The sequence below is a fragment of the Gobio gobio genome, assembly GCF_949357685.1.
Source record: "Gobio gobio genome assembly, chromosome: 14".
Taxonomy (NCBI): domain Eukaryota; kingdom Metazoa; phylum Chordata; class Actinopteri; order Cypriniformes; family Gobionidae; genus Gobio; species Gobio gobio.
The window spans coordinates 3,162,717-3,183,112 of record NC_137107.1 but is presented as its reverse complement, the minus strand read 5'-3'; the positions used below and the strand labels follow the sequence as shown (position 1 = coordinate 3,183,112).

At 37.9% G+C, this 20,396-nt stretch overlaps 1 protein-coding gene across 1 annotated transcript; it reads left to right on the top strand.

Annotated features, from left to right (window-relative positions):
* Window positions 1-2,845: 2,845 nt before the first annotated feature.
* On the top strand, window positions 2,846-13,633 carry LOC307137830 (protein NLRC3-like; the record flags this gene model as incomplete). The annotated part of the gene is given in 12 exon segments (XM_079835802.1): window positions 2,846-2,868; window positions 2,945-3,059; window positions 3,878-3,960; window positions 4,092-4,208; window positions 4,594-4,707; window positions 4,836-4,952; window positions 5,045-5,161; window positions 5,486-7,282; window positions 9,820-9,993; window positions 12,961-13,134; window positions 13,457-13,539; window positions 13,542-13,633. Coding segments are annotated over 12 exon segments (3,006 nt in total).
* Between the last annotated feature and the right edge of the window lie 6,763 nt (window positions 13,634-20,396).

Genomic DNA, 20,396 nt, shown 5'->3' with positions numbered 1-20,396 from the left:
ACCTTTCTCCAGACTTTTAAAAAGGCATACAGTGTAGAGAGTATATATTTACTGTTTAATGAAAACTGCTGCCCTATCACAATCTAATATTTCTGGTACAACTGTTCCTTTACTTAAAAATACAGCCAATAGAAATAGTGGGGTGTAACAACTATCCAACATTTTTAAGGTGGAACAGATAGTTCAGCAAATAAGAAGCTGGCAAAAAAGTAGCTGCAGTCACCCTCATTCACCTGTTGAGTAATAAAAACACCATCATCTCCACATCGCTTTTACAGCATTTCAAATCCCTTAGTTCTCGCCATCTCTGAAAAGCCAAGCCGATGTTGATTCTCAAACGATTCTAACAATTGGCCTGATTCATCGCATGACAACAATCCCTAATGCTCACAAATATGTATTTTTATAACAGTAAAGTTTTTTTTCCCATCTAGTTATGATGTTATAATGTGTAATTTTTAGCTAAATAAAACTGATTAAAAAGCATAGACCACACTTCATTGGTATTTAACCTTCATCCTTTCCAAGACCTCATGACTTTTGTCGCACTTGAACCACGAATACACACACAAGAAATGGAGTTTTGTGGTGTAAATTTGAAAAAGTAACACATCCTTCCCTCACGGGTCAATTTGACCCCCTTAGGAATGAATGGAATGCTTCAGTACACATAGAATAACCTAAAAATGCTAAAAATTCAAAAAACTTTTCTGAAACTTGACCAAAAAATTATTGTATAATGTCTACATGTGTATCTGAATGCATCCTGAAGATAAACTGACTTTAGGACCCTGTGGAACAGCTCATCCTCTTCATATAGAGCTATAAGGCCATCTAGAGGCAATCATGTTATATTATTATTTTACCACAAGAGGTCAGCAGAGACACCGAATGTACGATATTTTGAGCTGAATTAAAAAGGTTATGAATGAAATTGTGAGTTGTTTTGAATTTAAGTTGAAAGAATGTGCTTAAATTACTATTTATTTATTGTTTATTGATAAAATCTAGCAATTTAAAGGTAAATAAAAAAATTAAAAAACTCACATAGTGTACCCTGAAGAAATAAAACACAATTGTTCTTGAAGTTGAAATTTGGGATGATGATTTTTTGTTACCCAAATACTTAAACTGTTTGTCATGTTTTGGTTACATTAATTTGGTATGTTTTCCACAATGTTTTAAAGTGTCAGTTTTACAGTTCTGTAACCCTTCAAGTAAATTACAAAAAATAATTTTAAATTATTTTTGTATGTCAGTGTGACACATCAGACCCAAGCAGTTCCATGAAGACTGAATGAATCATGGAGGACACACAAACATCCGAAGATGGAGATTTTTCTTCAGGATGCAGGTACAACAAAATCTTAAAAGAGACATTGTGTCGACACTAGGGGTCGCTCTTAAGAGCCCCAATCACCTCTGGCATATTCAAGAAAGGCCAGTGAAATTAGAGAGCTAAATTTGCATAGCTGGCCATGCCCCAGACATACGGGTATAAAAGAGGTTCAGGCTTGTTCTGAGGAGACTGCGTTTCAACCCCTCAGCGGTGGTTCAGAGTTATGTCACGTTGTGTAGAACATACTAAAAGCCACAGCTATTGAACTCGCAAGCTTCAGTGGTGCAGATGCTGGCAAGCCAAACATGCCAGTGACAAATGCACTCAACCCATACAGTGGAGAAGGTCACTTCAGCTGTAGAAAGTCTTTTCTGCTGAATCAATTTAAAGTAATGTACAGTTGAGCACAACTGGCTGTTAACAATGGGAAGTGTTCTCCTTCTCAAAAGGAAAGGGAACACTGCCAAATCCTACCCAGTGGGAAGGTCTGTATGTGTAGAATATATCATTTGGACTTATCGGAGGTAGTACAACATAGGGAAGTCTCTGTGGAATGCTACACCTAAGAAACTACAAACCACAGTGACTGGTGATGGAGCGAAGCCCCATCCAGGGGAAGACAGGGTTCATGCATGGGAATCTGAAGAGTGGAGAATACACATATGGGACCACAGTTATGGAGTTACTACATATGGAGCACAAACCTAAATATGAGGGCTCACCTGAAAGGGGCATACCACAGGTAATGGTTCTGGTAATGAGTTCCTCTGCCAAACTCATCTACCGTAATGTGCTAATATGATTGAGATAAGTGGTCCAAGGTTCACCATCGCCTTGGAGAGGGGAATGGTGCTAAGGCTACACTACGCCCTACCAGTCATCTGAGTTCCCAGAACTCTGGATGAAAATGGTTGCATGCATAGATTAACCCTAGTAGAGTGATCCTCAGACATGGGAACAGGAGACAACAGATATAGGGTAGGGTCTCACTCATTGGGAGGCAATGCTTACAAGGTTACCACTTGATCCCTGAAAGGCCGGGCTGGGGTTTCAGGACCACTTGAGAATCTGCTGACCCAAACTCTAGGAACGTAACATCATCAGAGAACGTTTGAAGGTCCCCCACTCTCTTGACCAAAGTGAGCGCAGTCAGGGGGGCCATCTTCATAGAGAGGGCACTAAGCTCGACTGACTGTAAAGGGTCAAATTGATTCACTATCCACTGTGTTACCTTCAAGGTGGAAGCAGATGGGTGTCTATCCAGACCCTCTTGGAGGAAAGACAGCACTTACGGGAAGAACACCAAGCAACAAAAAAAAGCGCCACTTCAAAGCATACAGCCATCTTGTTGAGGGGGCTCTGGCTTGAGTAATGGTACCTATCACTGCTATTGATAACCCTCTGAATTCCTCCTCATCCTGTCCAGGGACCACTTGTGGAGGTTCCAGAGGAGAAAGAAGGTCTTTCCTCAGGGGGATTCATCATGGAGTTGCTACTGCTAACAGCATGACCGCCGAGAACCAGGTCTGGTTGGACCAATAAGGTGCAACCATCAAAACATGTACCTGTGTCCTCCCTGACTTTGAACAATGTGTGTGCAATTAGGCTCACTGGGGGATATGCATACCTGGGCAGGCCCCTGGGCAAGCGGTGTGCCAGTGCGTCCATGCTGAGGGGGGTCTTGGGAATACACAAAGAGCAATGGGAGGATTCTTGGGAGGTCTACCTGCACCTGGCTGAATTGACTTGAAATCAGCTGGACCATCTGGGGATGGAGTCTCCACTCTCCCTAAAGTGTAACCTGTCATGAGAGCAAGTTCACTGAATGATTGAGGACACCCAGGCTGTGAGTGGCCCACAGAGATTTCAGTCTAGTGGAAGAAATGGTGGGCGAGTTGTGACATGCGACAAGAGCGAATACCACCCTGGTGGTTGATGTAAACCATGTTCACTGTGTTGTACATCTAGACCAACACATGCTTGCCCTGAATCAAAAGGTCAGAACCTCCTCCCGTAATGTCTCAACAATACGTCTAGACACTTGTTCTATAGGAGCTCCTGTCCATAGAAAAGCAAGGTCTGTCCAAAGGATGAATGTGCGACGACACACCAATGTGATGAGATACAGGCATTCAACTCCAAAGAACCAAGCTGAATGAGCAATGCCACTTTTATACCCGTATGTCAGGGGCATAGCCAGCTATGCAAATTTTGCCTGCCAATTTACACAATATATTTTATTTGTGCAATGGAGGGCATCAATGGAGCTCAGGGGAGGCAAGAGAGATTAGTTATTAGGTAGACAGTTACATACGTATTAGCATTATTTTATTATGCAAGCTTTATGTTACACCTCCAATGATATGGGAATTTTTAGTCATTTATAGTGTTAATCAATTAGCGAATCCACAAACTCGTTCTCCCAAATGGATTGGGTATGCAGCACATTCACAGCTTATATGGACTGCATGCCCCTAATATAAGCTAGATTAGTGCTTATGTAATGTAGTGATATAAGCATAATGTCTCCCTCAACAGCCCAGCTGTGAGTCCATGAAGAGTGACCAGTCTATGGACACACCACTAAAATTTAAGGAAAAAGGCACATCAACTGATTTGTAGTACAACATGATGAATGTATGGATGAATGGATGATGGGTGGGGGTTGGGTGGATGGATGACATTATCATGGTGCAATGTAAAATTGTCAAGTTAACTACATTAATTCTTCTTGTCACAATTTCTTTTAAAGTCAGTTACACAGTCAGAGATCAAACTCACCGGAGCCCAGCTGTGTGTCCATGAAGAGTGACCAGTCTATGGACACACCACTAAAGTTTAAGGGAAAACACACATCAAATCATCTGAGGTACAACACGATGGATGGATTGACATTATCATGGTGCAATGTAAAATTCACGAGTTCACACTTACATATAATTTATAGAGAGTCAATTTAAATGCGTATTTGGTGTGCTGTCCGGGGGGGGGGCTTCAAGCTTGGAATTTGGCCCGAACCCAGAGTACCCCTCGTGTATGTAAGTGGTTAGAACTAAAAGTGTGGAGAAGAGGTGGTGGAGGAATAGTGATAAACTGTCAACAAACGGAGGCAAGACTGCCGCGTATATATACCTCTATTGTAGATTAGCTCTCCGCTTGTGTCAATTATCTGAACGTGCTCCTCCCGAACCTTGTTAATAAAACATCATTTGTCAATTTAACTACATGAATTCTTGTCACTATGTCTTTTAAAGTCAGTTACACAGTCAGAGATCAAACTCACCAGAGCCCAGCGGTGTGTCCAAGAAGAGTGATCAGTCTATGGACAGAGTAGTATTTAAGGGAATAGGCACATCAACTGATCTGAGGTACAACATAATGGATGGATGGATGGGTTTGTGGGTGGTTGGGTGGATGGATGGATGACATTATCATGGTGCAATGTAAAATTGTCGTTTTAACTACATGAATTCTTCTTGTCACTTTTTTTTTAAAGTCAATTACACAGTCAGAGATCAAACTCACCGGAGCCCAGCTGTGTGTCCATGAAGAGTGACCAGTCTATGGACACTCCACTAAAATTTAAAGGACAACACACATCAACTAATTTAAGGTACAACATGGATGGATGTATTAATAGATTTTCATATTCTCCATATCTCCATATTCTAATATCTCTATTGTATTGTCTCTCTTTTATTAAAGTCGATTCCATGTGAAGAAATCAAACTCACCGGAGCCCAGCTGTGTGTCCAAGAAGAGTGACCAGTCTATGGACAAACCACTAGAATTTAAGGGAAAACGCACATCAATTGATCTGAGGTATAATATTTTAATTTCAGACAAATAATAATCATGAAACCCCTGTTTAACCATTTCCTTTATTTTCACAAATAAAACTGCACCAGTTGGAAAGAATATGGATGTGTGTCGTTTCTTCCTCTATTTTCAGATAGACAGTTAGAAATGCCTTTTCATTTCATCCCTCAAACCCCAATTATTTGTTTACATTCATGCTTTGTACCACATATACCAACTCACTGTAGTCACAATAGCATTCACTTTTAGTATAATACAGTGTTTTTTATTTTACTATCACTTTCACATTTTTAATTCATGTTGTAATCTGTTATTTTAATCTTTCAGTCATGACTCTCAACTGATACAAAGCAGATTCAAATCAAATCTGCTGAAGAAGTTTCAGTGTCTGTATGAAGGAATATCAAAGCAGGGAAACCCAACACTCCTGAATGAGATCTACACAGAGCTCTACATCACAGAGAGTGAAAGTGGAGAGATCAATAATGAGCATGAGGTGAGACAGATTGAGACACAATCCAGGAGGGCAACAACGGTGGACACACCAATCAAATGCAATGACATCTTTAGACCACTACCTGGACAAGACAAACCCATCAGAACTGTACTGACAAAGGGAGTCGCTGGCATTGGAAAAACAGTCTCTGTGCAGAAGTTCATTGTGGACTGGGCTGAAGGGAAAGAGAATCAGGACGTCCAGCTCATATTTCCACTTCCTTTCAGAGAGCTCAACTTGATTAAGGACAAAACACTCAGTCTTTCAGATCTTCTTCATGTCTTTTTCCCCGAAACAAAAGAAATGGAAATATCCAGTGATAAGTATAAAGTGTCGTTCATCTTTGATGGTCTGGATGAGTGTCGTCTGTCTCTGGATTTTCAGAGCGATGTGAGGTTGTGTGATGTGACTGAATCAGCCTCAGTGGACGTGCTGCTGATGAACCTCATTGCAGGGAATCTGCTTCCCTCTGCTCTCATCTGGATCACCTCCAGACCCGCAGCAGCTGATCTCATCCCTTCTGAGTGTGTCCATCGAGTAACAGAGGTACGAGGCTTCAATGACCCACAGAAAGAGGAATACTTCAGGAAGAGAATCAGTGATCAGAGTCTGGCCAATACAATCATCAGACACCTGAAGTCATCAAGGAGCCTCCACATCATGTGCCACATACCAGTGTTCTGCTGGATCTCAGCTACTGTTCTAGAGAAGATGTTGAGTGAAACAGAGAGAGGAGAGATTCCCAAGACTCTCACTCAAATGTACACACACTTCCTGATCATTCAGACCAACATCAAACATGAGAAGGACTATGAGAAGAAAGTGAAAGATGAAGACATGATTCTCAAACTGGGGAAACTGGCTTTCCAGCAGCTTGTGAAAGGCAACCTGATCTTCTACGAGGAAGACCTGAGAGAGTGTGGCATTGATGTGACAGAAGCATCAGTGTACTCAGGATTGTGCACTCAGATCTTCAGAGAGGAGTTGGGCTTGTATCAGGGGAAAGTCTTCTGCTTTGTTCATCTGAGCATCCAGGAACATCTAGCAGCTCTATATGCACACATATACTTCACAAACGAGAACAGAAATGTTTTTGAACAAATCACCGAACCAAGTCCGTTTTCTAAGGTTTTAAACTTAAAGAAATATGTGTCATTATCTGATCTGCATCAGAGAGCTGTGGATGAGGCTTTACAGAGTAAGAATGGACATCTGGACCTTTTCCTGCGTTTCCTTCTGGGTCTCTCATTGGAGTCCAATCAGACTCTCTTACGAGAACTACTGACACACACAGGAAGCTGCTCCTACAACAAAGAGAAAACAGTTCAGTACATCAAACAGAAGATCAGGGAGAATCGCTCTCCAGAGAGATCCATAAATCTGTTCCACTGTCTGAATGAACTGGGTGATGATTCACTGATGAAGGAGATCCAGCATTATCTGAAATCTGGAAAATTAGGTGGAACCAAACTCTCCTCTTCACAGTGGTCAGCTCTGGTTTATGTGTTGCTGACATCAGAGCAGAAGATGGATGTTTTTGATCTAAAGCAGTTTATTGGAGCGAAAAATACAGCAGATGAAGTTCTTCAGAAGCTGCTGCCTGTGGTTAAAGAATCCAGATCAGTTCAGTAAGTCACACTGGCAACAATCACAACACTGATAAAACATGATCACATTTAGGATTTCAGGATGTGCTTTTTAAGCAAAGCAACAAAAAGGGAAGCTTTATCATAATCCCATCACTGTCAATGAGCAGGAGAGCAGCTGAGGAGGATTGTTTGTTTGTGTGTGTGTGTGTGTGTGTGTGTGTGTGTGTGTGTGTGTGTGTGTGTGTGTGTGTGTGTGTGTGTGTGTGTGTGTGTGTGTGTGTGTGTGTGTGTGTGTGTGTGTGTGTGTGTGTGTGTGTGTGTGTGTGTGTGTGTGTGTGTGTGTGCATTTGTGTTTGTGTTTGTGTGAAGGATTGAATGTGACAGGGATCAAAACTGACAGCAAACAGCAACTGTGTATTTAATAGGGTCTTTATATATATATTAGTGTTGGGAATCGATACCCCCCCCCCCCCCTCCGAATTAATCGGACTTCTTTCTGTAATTAATCACGATAAATCAAGTTTTTATGTTTTAAGTTTTAAGATTTTGATATTGTAATAATTTCAGTTACTCTCTAAATTAATGTAGAAACAATTTAAATGCTGCATATTTTAAATGTGTTGTATTGTCATGTTTTTATGAATGAAGGCCAGTATCACTGATGTCTCTATGAAACATTAATGACGTTACATTACAGTATAACTGAAAGCTGCCAATTTCAACATTTAATAGGCTTTAAAACAAACTTTTATTTAAGTGAACTTAAAACAATTTTTACATAAAACCATTATAATAAATGTTATATTTACCTGGGCCTTCCCTGTTAGACATATACAGAAATGTAATAGTTATCAAGCACATTTCTTAACTGCATAAATAATAAGTGAAATATAGATGAATCATCATTAAAGCTACAATTTTCTCTGTTCCCGTTGTTCTTTGATGAACATTAATGACAGGCATCATCAGTGCTCCTGTCACTTTAGGAACGGCCGCTGACAAACATGACACGGATCTGACGCACTCTCCCACGCATCTCATTTCCTCACAACTCTTTAAGTTAATTTAACCTCTTAACAAGCGCCCCATTTTTGAGAATTCTTTGAAAACGATATACCCAAATGAAAATGTCTGCAGCTCTTAAACCCTATGGTCTATATTCATAAACCTGGTCTTATTTTAAACTAGACACTTGAAATATTGCTACCCAAGAGTCATAATAACTCAAAGTAATATGGGAACAGAGTAATATACATGTAAATATACATGTAAGTGACTCACGTTTTTTGTTTTTTGTTTTCACTTAGGGAAAAAAATATTATAATTTAATGTTAAGAGCCTGAAAATAACTTAAATATAAAACTGAATGTCTAATCATGTCATGATTCAAATATGAGGATGATTCTCTCAGTAATGTAGCTTCTGTGAGCTTTTATGTCAAGAAAAGTCTAGGCGTCATTTCAAAAAGGCCATTTATTTCAGAACATTTGCTATTGTAAAGAGTAGTTTTTCATTCAAATAAATCTGCAATAAACTGCAATATACTACTAATTATAATGGATAAACAGTTACTGAAAAACTAAAGCAACTATTTACAGAGATTACAAAGTGTAAAAAACTCATTTAGCTGATGGGAAGCGTCAGTGAGAGACTGCGCGCTCCACTGCAGTTGCGCCATGGAGAACGCGCAGCCAGCGCACAAACAGTATTCACCAAAGCCTACTTACGCAAACTGCGCAAGATAATGCCTTTTGATTGGTTACTAAGTCCATCAATCAAACCTTTGTTGGAAAGGCATTGGCTGGGCACCGAGTGCCTTTATCCAACGAAAACCATGGGCGCAATGATTGACAGCTCACCAAGCCTGTAAGGCACTTCCTCTATATGATGCATCCCAGAAGAGACTCTGATTGAAGGAGAGAGACGGGGGAGGGTTTAAAATACGTGGGAGAAACTATTCTAGCAGGGGGAGTTTGCCAGACACGGAATAGAATCGATATTTCATTGAAAATGGACATGATTGATCACGCTAACTCAAAACTCTCTTGCAAACAACGGAGGATTTTTAGTTTTTTCCCTATTTTTTCGTTGTTTTGGATTAAAAAGTGGGATGCATTTTGAAGAATGGACTCTTACACAGAGATGTATGCGGGTGTTTATTGGATTCGTCCGATCTGATCTGAACGACAGGAGATGAAAGATGAGTAACGCTGATATTTTGCTAATGTTTACATGGACGGTCCTTTAGCGTTTCATTTAACCCTTTCCTCTCTGGTGTATTTATTGCAAAAACAAGTTCAGAACATGAATCTTGAGTGTTTTAGCTTTCAAATGATGCATAGTTTGTGATAGTTGATTGAATATTTTGTATAAAACAAAAGTAAATAAAAGTACACACCCCCTGCTCTCTTCTGGACTGAAGGATCCTCACTGTAAACTGGAGATACTGTGGTAAAATTGTGTCAAACTTTCCACATTCGCATTCTCCTCCTACTGGGATTAATGAATGATATACAAAAAACAATTAACACAACATCCTGAACTGAGAGACTGAAAAGTGGCATTGTTCTCTACAGGTTGGGTGATTGTGGTGTTACAGATGAAGGTTGTGCTGCTCTGGCATCAGCTCTGAGATCAAACCCCTCACAACTGAGAAAACTGAATCTGTATGGAAATAAACTAGGAGACTTAGGAGTGAAGCTGCTCTCTGATGGACTGAAGGATCCTCACTGTAAACTGGAGAAACTGTGGTAAGATTGTATAAATGTGTCTCCATTTTTATCTTATGGTCAATTGATAATTTTGTTGTTTAGTCTTCATTAGATTATTTCCAAAGTGTTTGACAGTTTTTATTACTAATACTTATATGTAATGGATAAACCACGGCTAGCTGTGCATTCAGGGCGTTACAAGAAACCTCTGTTTCAAGCCAGGGTCCTGATCACCTTGTAACATTTTTTTTGTGATGAGAACCATTCTAATGTATATTATCCTGCTTTTCATACATCTATTTGCAACATAAGGAACTAATTGCATACAAAATATTGATTTGAATTTAAATATTTTACTATCACAAAACTCTGCAAAGTAAAAATGTACCTAGCACAGATTGTAAACAAGACAAATGAACAAGCTCAAACAAGACAACAATTTAAGAGATAAAATACAGTCATGACATTTATTACATGTATTTTCACTAAATTAATAATTTTGGGAGGTTTCTAGTGAAAAGCTTGATTAGTTTGTTCAGGTGTGTTTAACCCTTAATTGGTCCTTAGGGTCCAGCTGACCCCATTGAAAAATTCCTTCATTTTTTAAAAAAGTGTTCCCTTCATCTTATATATTCCCTTACAATATATTTTTATTACAAATTCAATAGTTTTCTTTATTGTTTATTTATTTTAGAAACCATATACCCATGGTAATGAAGAGCATGGTTTTACCTGTGACTACCATGATCTTACAGTTAAATGAAACTGCAGTTAAACTATAAATAAAATTGAATTAGGGTAGTTAAAGGATAATTCAACAAAACAGCTTTAAAGCCTGGATCCCATTAATTAAGGACAAAGATTTTTTCTCTTAAAATGTTTAATGAACTTTTTAATAGTTCTAATGAAATTTAATTAAATGTTATTTCAATGAGAGCCTCATGAAAGATAGATATCAGTGTCTTAAATAAATTAGGTGTTAACTCTAAAATATTCTTGTTTTTAAAGGGGTAGTCCAACATCAAATGTGATCATTTACTCACCTTAATTTTTGCCCATACAATATTCAATGGTAGCCTAACCAAAATGGTTTCGTTGCCAACATTCTTTAAAATATCTTCTTTTGTGTTTCACAGAAGAGAGTAAGTCAAACATGTTTGGAACAACTTGAGGGTGAGTAAATGATGACAAAATTCAAAAGCAGTACATTTACATTAATGCATCCTAGCTCAAAATCTGTTCTTTAATGTCAAGTGCATTTCTGTGTGACAAAAGTGCAATATTAAATTTGTTAACTGCATTTGCAGTAAATTCAATAATATCCAGCATTATTTGTCCCTGTCCTAGTTTTATTTATTTACTCGAATTTAAGGCCCTAACCCCAGCAAAAACATTCACAAGGGAACTCATGGGCCGGATGGGCCGGGTTTGTCCAGGGCCGAATTTTAGCGATAATTGTCCAGCCCTGCTTGCCTGAATGACCAAAGTATTTTGAGTCTCTTTCGCAATGATTAGAAAAAAAAATTAGTTGGTCGCACCGTCGACCTCTAGGGGTTAACAGAACAGCAGTCTGTAACCCTCACCAGACAGCAAATGCTAAAAAATAAATAACATTCAGTCACCATTTAATCATCACTTAATCATTTAGTTTTTATTTTTTCTCCCATGTGACAGCTGCTCACCATAACATGAAAACGCACCATAAACTGGTCATAACTCTAGTCCATTATTTTGTGCATTTTTATTCCAAGTCTTCAGAAGTCGTACGATTACACCATGAGAGGAAAATATACTTATTCCACAATATAAATATTATATATCGTACCGATACGCCATATCATCCATTTGAACTTTCAAAATTGGCACTTCAAACACTATGACACAGGTTTGTGGCAGTGTCATTGGCTCCTTATTGGCTGTTGCTTGTGATTTATGACCATATACTGTTTGTGACATGCTGATTTTGAGTTGCTATAGGTAACGTTTGATTGAGATGCACAAGTAGGTATAACTGCAATCCGGACATCTCCAAAATGAGGTGTGGACTCCAAAAGTGGGCAGAACCTCCAAAATAGGGCAGGGTCTTAAGACGCAAACACTTTCACCATTGGCTCTGGTTTCAGCCAATTGTCACTTGCCAGTGAGTTTATGGCCAGTGGTGTTCGGACGGGAGTTTGACCCTCTGTTAATTTAATTTATCTATTTATTTCCATAACAACCTGGTTGTCTGGATTTTTTGGTGAGCTCATCCACAATTATAATATTGAGACAAAAACGACTTCAACAATGCACAAATTGTTGCTACAAGAAACATGAAACTATAAACATTTTCAATGACCTCATCATTAATAGTTAAAAGGGCTATATGCGTTTTTCTGAAATTTAAACTCGCGACTGACACCTGTGGCCAAAAAACAGAACTGCTCTCATTTTCTGCTCGCTCTCGCAGCGGTGGTGACGTCACATCCGCAGACAGCACGGGAAAAGACGACCCGCCAGAAAATAGGAAAAATAGGATACAGGCTTATAGGTGCACCCACTGTGAGCAGACAAGGTGTCAGTATGCTCATCAGGAGATGTTTGAGTCATAAATGGTAAAATAAAAAGGCTATTGTTACGTTTATTTTGGGGGAAAAGTTGCATATAGCCCCTTTAATGGTATAACAGAATATTTTCTCAAAATAAATGCTGAAAATCAGACACCATTTCCTTTGTTGTTGAATTCTTAATTTAAAATTGTGAGTGTAACGCCATTCAATCAATGTTGATGCCTCTTTTCTAGAGTCAGATTCCTTACTGTCTGTTATCAAACCAATTATTGTAGTGTCATTTGCAAACTTTAAAACTGATTCACTGTGCAAAACAATCATTAGTGTACATGGAATATAATACTGGTGACAATAATCATGCCTTTGATTAAGTCTCTCTTTCTGATTGTGAAGTTCCTGCTTAGCTGAGCTGTAGATCCTGAACTGAGAGACTGAAGAGTGGCATTGTTCTCTACAGGTTGAGTTATTGTGGTGTTACAGATGAAGGTTGTGCTGCTCTGGCTTCAGCTCTGAGATCAAACCCCTCACACCTGAGAGAACTAGGTCTGTATGGAAATAAACTAGGAGACTTAGGAGTGAAGCTGCTCTCAGATGGACTGAAGGATCATCACTGTAAACTGGAGAAACTTTTGTAAGATTGTGTAAAACTCTCCACATTCTCATTGTTCTCCTACTGTGATTAATTAATAATACACAATAAAACACGATAAACACAACTAAAAATATGTCCTGACAGATTACTAGAGATGTTGTTTTCATGTTCATTACGTTCTTTACAAAGTGTCTGATACAATTTTAGATACTATATTATATTTGTATGATATTTTAAAACAATCTTCTCAAGCAGCATGTAGAAGTAGGTCTAAACCGTAGACTGGACCGATTGTGAAGTTCCTGCTTATCTGAGCTGTAGATCCTGAACCGAGAGACTGAAGAGTCATTGTTCTCTACAGGTTATGTTATTGTGGTGTCACAGATGAAGGTTGTGCTGCTCTGGCTTCAGCTCTGAGATCAAACCCCTCACACCTGAGAGAACTCGTCTGTATGGAAATAAACTAGGAGACCCAGGAGTGAAGCTGCTCTCTGACCTGAAGGATGATCCACATTATAAACTGGAGATGCTGAAGTGAGTAGTGATGATTACAAAAATTTTATTTGAATTGAAAGTTAATATAGTTTCTTCTCCTTAGATAACTTTAGTGGTAATATTTTCATACTTTAAATATGTTTAATAAGAATTTTATTCCATTTACAGGAAGAATTAAGTTAATTAATGTTTCTTTTCTTTTCTTTTCATTTCAAAACAATACTATATTTAGCTTGTATCACTGACTACGTTTACATGTACTCTCATAATGCGATTGTAATGAGATTTAGTCTTGTAAACACAATACTTCAATCAAATTGATTTGATTAAGCTCATTATTATAGTAATAAGAATTTTATTAAAATATGTTGATTTTAATTGCAACAAACAGGCATGTAAACACCTTAACAGATAGTTCACGCAAAAATTAAAATTAAGTCATAATTTACTCGCCCTCAGTGTTTCCCCTACAATGTATTCACAGCGGCGCAGCGCCGCCGCTGGATTTTCAGTGCCACTGCAAAATCTTCACATGATCAGTAATATCACGACATTCACTTACACACTGTAAAGAAGAGAGAGAGATTGACGATGGCCAGAGAACTAAACAAAAATGTAGTCTGCTTACACTTTCACAATATCACAGGGCTGTGATATTAATCTTATTTTCGCTTCCAAGGATTAAAAAAAGAAGATATGAGGTAAAACTATTATAAACTATGCTCGCGCATCGTCTAGCACAACTTCCTTCCCTTCACAGCGCGCGCTGTCATTTCTCCCCAAACATGCATTTAACGTCAGATTCAGCACAATCCGTGATTGTTGTCAAATGCACTCTCCACTTTGGCTAAATTGCAGAACGTGTTTGATTAAATGAAAAGCACAATAATCCGCGCTTTCCACAATAAGACGCTGTTTCCAAGTTCAAGGCGGGTGTGTGTGTGTGTGTGTGTGTACGCAAGCTGCGAAACGGACCGACTTGCACATATGCTTCGTGTGCGCGACTAAACCATCAAATACACAACAAAATAGCCTATATCTCAAAATGACAGGCTTGGAGAGTATTCACTTAAACACAGTTTAGCTTAAATGGGCGTAAAACGGAGAATGATTTTAGATCTGCGTCTTAAAGGGGCAGCAACTAATAAACTTGGTGACGATTGAGCCATAATGTGAATCAAAACAACAATATATATATATTTGATTAATAAAAACTTAAGGTAAAAAAAAACATCATGTAATAATATTTCACAATATTAGGCTACTGTTTTTTTCCGGTATTTTTGATTAAATAAATGCAAGCTTGATAAGCATGAGACTTTTTGCAAAAACATAAAATAGTATCCAAACACTTTTTTTTGCCCCTTTCTTACATTTGAGCCCTTGCCCCTTAGGAACTTTCTGCAGGTCCCTGCAGGTTATTGAAGTAAAATAGGCTATAAGCTAGTCACCTTTTAAACTAATGAAAAGCTTAATTTGGATTTTAATGTTCAAAATGTCTATTTCTATCCACAAAACTTGCCAGAAGTCATGGTTTAAGGTTTTTTTTTTATTATTCCGGAGGTGCATGCCCCCGGACCCCCCAACGAGCGGCTTGGTAACAACCTCCGGCACGTAACAGCACCGCTGCTGGAAAAAATTCTAGGGGAAACACTGGCCCTTGTGTTGTTCTAATGCCACATGCCCTTCTTTCCTTTCCAGACAACAAAATTAGAAATCTAAAGAAATGTCCTGCTCACGCTCATCCATATGACATTTATTTTAAAATCTTACTTTTCATTTTTAGGGTGAACTATATCCTTTAAGCTATTCCACTCTGACCAAAGTGCACATGTGCTCGTACGTACAAGGATATGACGTCTGAATCGCTGCCACCAGTATCTGCTGCTTATCTTCATCCAGACACAGTGTGAAGAACACAATGGCAGTGTAGTGTAAACCTGTGGCATTGCTATCACATATTGATGTTCATCACAGAGCCGAATAACCATCCAATACGTCCATCGAAATGTGATTTTCATTTGACTTAAGTACATTAAAACAGTGGCCAGTGACACACCTACTTTATGTGAGTGCATCATTTGTGCTGTGCATTGGGTTATGTGAATAATGGTGGTAAAAATGACCACACTTCTTAAAAAATATTTAGAATGATGAAAATTGCATGTAAACGAGAGTGTAGATGTTTGCTTGTGTCTAGGGAAAACCGACACTTCAAATCACATTTTACTCTTTAGTTGGTGTGTGCTGTGAGGGGTAAGTTAATGTCACATACTCATGTGTGCAGAGTAAAGAATGATTGTTCACACAAATTACTTAAATACAGAAATAGTTACTGTAAAAGACCTAATTGGTTTGGCAAAAGGTCAGTGATATGTGGCTAAATCAATAGCTGATAAAGTTGGGTTCAGATCAGAGAGATATGTTGAAAGGTTAATTGAGGATCTTAAACAAATATTTTCCTCAAACTATCTTGACTTATGTAAACAATTTTATTGGTAATAGTGAAATGTTTTTGTCATTTCCGGATGTTAGAGTTAACATAATTTCTGATTTGGATAAAGATCTAAATAATACTTTATTGAAAGGGTTTGAAGATGTAATGTTTCACAATGTTGATAAAAAGATGTTATATTGTATGTGTGTGAAATCCTTGTTTTACATTCAATTGAAAAAACGTATTGATTCCAAATGGGGAGAGTATTTAACAGTTTCTTCAGAAATAACTCCATCATGGAGGTGTTTGTATAAGCCCCCTATTCCTAAGAGGTCTGGCGATCTCCAGTGGAGAGTACTCTATTGTGCTGTGGCAACAAATAGTTATGTGTCAAAATTCAATGGAATGGTTCTATCTACATGTCCTTTTTGTGATATTCTTGATACTGTTTTTCACTTATTTTGTGATTGTTTTAGATTAACTCCTTTGTTTGATTTGTTGGATAAAATATTTACTAAGCTTGGCTTGATGTTTACAAAAATATGTGCATTTTGGGTGTGAAATGTAAGAAAGAACGGAAGGCACAGTGTACACTTGGCAACTTTTTAGCGGGACAGGCAAAGTTGGCCATTTTAAAATCCCAAATGTAAAAATGATGGACAAAATACTGATTTGCTTGGAATGTTTAAATATTTGGTAGAGTACAGGGTTGCTGTGGACCATGCAATAACTAATAATAGGTAGGGTACAACGGGGCTAAAGGCACACCTTAAGAAAAATTTGCTTTTCACTACTTCTATAATGTATGATATACAGAAAAATATATATGTTTGTATTGTACATTTATGGAGCAATGGATTTTGTGTGAAAATAAATCATAAAATTGGTTTATTTCATTTAAAAATCTTAAAAATGTATGGGGTATCGAGGGGGGCTTTTTACCCCACACATTATTAAAAAATAAGTTATTACTTAATTTTAAAAGTTTGAACTATTTTCTGTTTATTTTGATGAATAAAATAATTCATTTTTGATCAATAAATATGCTGTCATTAAAATATGTTAATATAGAAATATATCTGACAAATGTAGAAACAAAATCATTTAAAAAAGTAAAGATTCTGAAAGCATTTAAGGATATCCCATAATAATTTAATATAGATTTACAGTAGTAACAATCAATTATATTTTATTATATGATAGGTGTTACAATCCACGTCTGTCCCGGACTCCATTTCCCATGATGTCTCACACCTGAATTCACTCCTTCATTATCTATCCCGCTCTCCCTGGATTCCCTGCACCGGGTCTTCGTCATCTGCACTCCCTTTATATTGGACTCACTCCCAACACTCCTTGTCCGTTCTATTGCTATGCTTACATGTGTTTGGTGTTTAGTGTTCATCCTGTGAATAAACTTATCTTTTGTGGAAGCTCCGTATCTTCTCTTCCCTGCTGCACTACACACCGTGACAGAAGAACGGACCCAACTGAAGGAATTCCACAAAGAGATGGGTATCTTCCTGACCCCGTGTTCTCCCGTGTCTTCCCTAGAAGACACATCAGCGGTGGATCGCCTGTGGGGGCTTAGGCAGGAAGGTCGCCCTCTGGAGAGGTATGTGGAGGAATTTGCTGAGCTGTCTTATTTGGTGAACTGGCCAAGTGCACCACTTAACGCGTTTTTTCTGATGGGCCTGGACGAGGACACTATTCGCCATAATGAACCTGCCTGTTCCTTTGGCCCTGGTCGAGTCCCTGGTCGAGTCTATAAATCTGATTTTGTTTCTAAATTGTTCTGATTTCGAGATCGAAGAGGTGAGAAACACAGAGAAATGCGGGAATGTCAATTGAGAGAAACAACAAGAACAGAAACAAAGAGTAGAGACAAACAGAAACACAAGAACTAATGCAGCCACAGATAAAATCAACTGAAGATAAAATAAGACATTAAATATCTCAAAATCTCAGCAGAGGAGGACTAAACTCCACAAACAGCATTACCATCTTAATTTATTATGAACCAGATTACATTCATTTCTGTAATGTCTGCAGAAGTTATTTTGGAGAATTAACAGGTTTAGATGTTGATAATGTATTGTTTCATTTGAAGCTACCACGATGGTGATCAGTGTTTGCTTTAGATGGGCTTTTGACCCTTGACTTTTTAACATTATGTTTACTCTTTTGTAAGACACATTGGCTATGGTAAGAAAATCTGAGAGAAAATGAATCAGATGATATCATGTAGTGGCCTGATTGACTGATCTGATATAGAGTCTTATATTTGATTGTATGGGTCAGGAATTTTACATTATTTATAGTAGCCTTATGATTCTACAGCATGAGATCCACCAGTGTTGTGATAATCTGAAGAGTTTTAAAATCAAAATGTTTGAACAGACATCAAGAATCAACATATGCATCTCAACAATGGTGATGATAAAATTTCAGTGTATGATGGGCCACCAATCAAAACTCATCAATATCTCCCAGCATGCATTGCAGCATGAATAAATTATTCAGCTGCATTGCCTCAGTGATTTCTTTTAGTGATAATTTTATTTATTCAGACACAGAAGATGTTGTTTATTTTACCTTTCTTTTTGTCAGTATCGAAAACTCCAACTGCCTTCCTTCATTTGACAGACGTCCCATTTTTATTTTTTGATGAACTGCAGAGATTTTCAAGGCACTATGTTTTCCTTATCCATTTTGAAACAAAACTTTATTATATATTATTAAATCGTATACTATACATAAAATAATTTTGATTAAAAAGTGTCATGTTTTTGTACTTAGTTATAAAAACTAAAATTTATAATAATGTGATTATTTTCAGTAATCAGAGTAAAGACTTACTTGCACCTATAAACATAGTCATTGTCTTTTTATACCAGAAATTGTGTTTTGAATGAGAATAGAAGAAGAATAGAATGCAATAGAAGATAATGGTAAATATTTATTACTACTTTCGTTGTCAAATAAAACTGGCCCAGTGACAGAAGGAGGGCAGTCATACAGGATTATGGATAAGTGTCAAGGGTCATCATTCATGGTGGTTTAGATGCAAAATCAAAATATGAATGGTTAAAAAGACATTTAAAAAATTGTACATTCCAGGGTTATTTCATTATCTCTGAATAATTGTGCAAATAGTTTGTTGATAATTTGTGTTTTTACAGGTTGCAGATGATAGTCTGACATTCTCTGGATCAGTTGATGGAGAATAAAGAGCTACTACAGACAGATCACATTCAACAGAATAAACAGACACAAACCCATAGTCTAAGAAACTTTGCATGTATTATGCAGCATTGTGGGCAAAACCATTAAAAAGTTCATTTCCAGCTTGGCTGACGGCAGCCATTTTGGATATAGGGCTCTCACAAAATTTCCCCACATTTTTGTGAGGGGCACCCCGGCTCATTTTTTTCTTTAACCTTTATAGATGAAAAATGCAGTGAGAAACGAACCATCGCTCTCCATGGTCACGGAACTGCTATAGATGACCCAACTATAGGCTACATTTCACCAATTTAAAATTAGTCCTGCATGCAAAAGATACCTACACTCACCAGCCACAACAGCCGATATGTTCTGGTCATGGCCAAGACTGGAGAGGTTTTGGAAAGATATCTTTAAATCTTTTAGTGATATTTATGGTGTTTCTATTGACCCAGACCCCGTTAACTGTCTTCGGTACTAGTACAGAAAATATTGTGCTTAGGGAAGGAATGTGTAAGGTAATCGTCTTTACCACACTGTTGGCATTACGTTTAATTCTATACGTTTAAAGGAAGGGGCCAATTATTATTACTTTATATTCTTTCATGAGGTGATTTCTGATCTGACCTTTATATTATATATTTTATTATATTTTTATATTCTGTTTTTCTGATGATCTGTTACTTTTTTGTTTCATAGCCTAGTCAGTTACAACTCTGGTAAACTGGACAGTTTGAGGCAGGTGTAAGGTGGTTGATTCCTTTCTTCATTTACTCATTGATTTGTTCAATTATTTGTCTGTTTCTTTTTATTATTGTTATTTCACCGTCTTCTCCAGGAACTGCGCCTGGATGACAGCCACTTCCAGAACTACTTGAGGATAATGGGTGTCCAGTTTGATAACCTGTCAAACCAGACGTCTCAATAAGCTCTACACTGATTGGCTTGCGCAAAAACGCTCCCATGCGGATTATCCACTTGAGTTGACATTTTTCAACTCGTGCAGAAGTTTGCGTTTGTGGCAAATGTGTCACCATCTTCACGTCATTTGCTTCGCCCCAGTGCGAATTCATGTCTTTGCATTGACTTTATATGCAATCTACTCTCGCAAATAATTACATTTGCGTTTGGTATGCACACACCA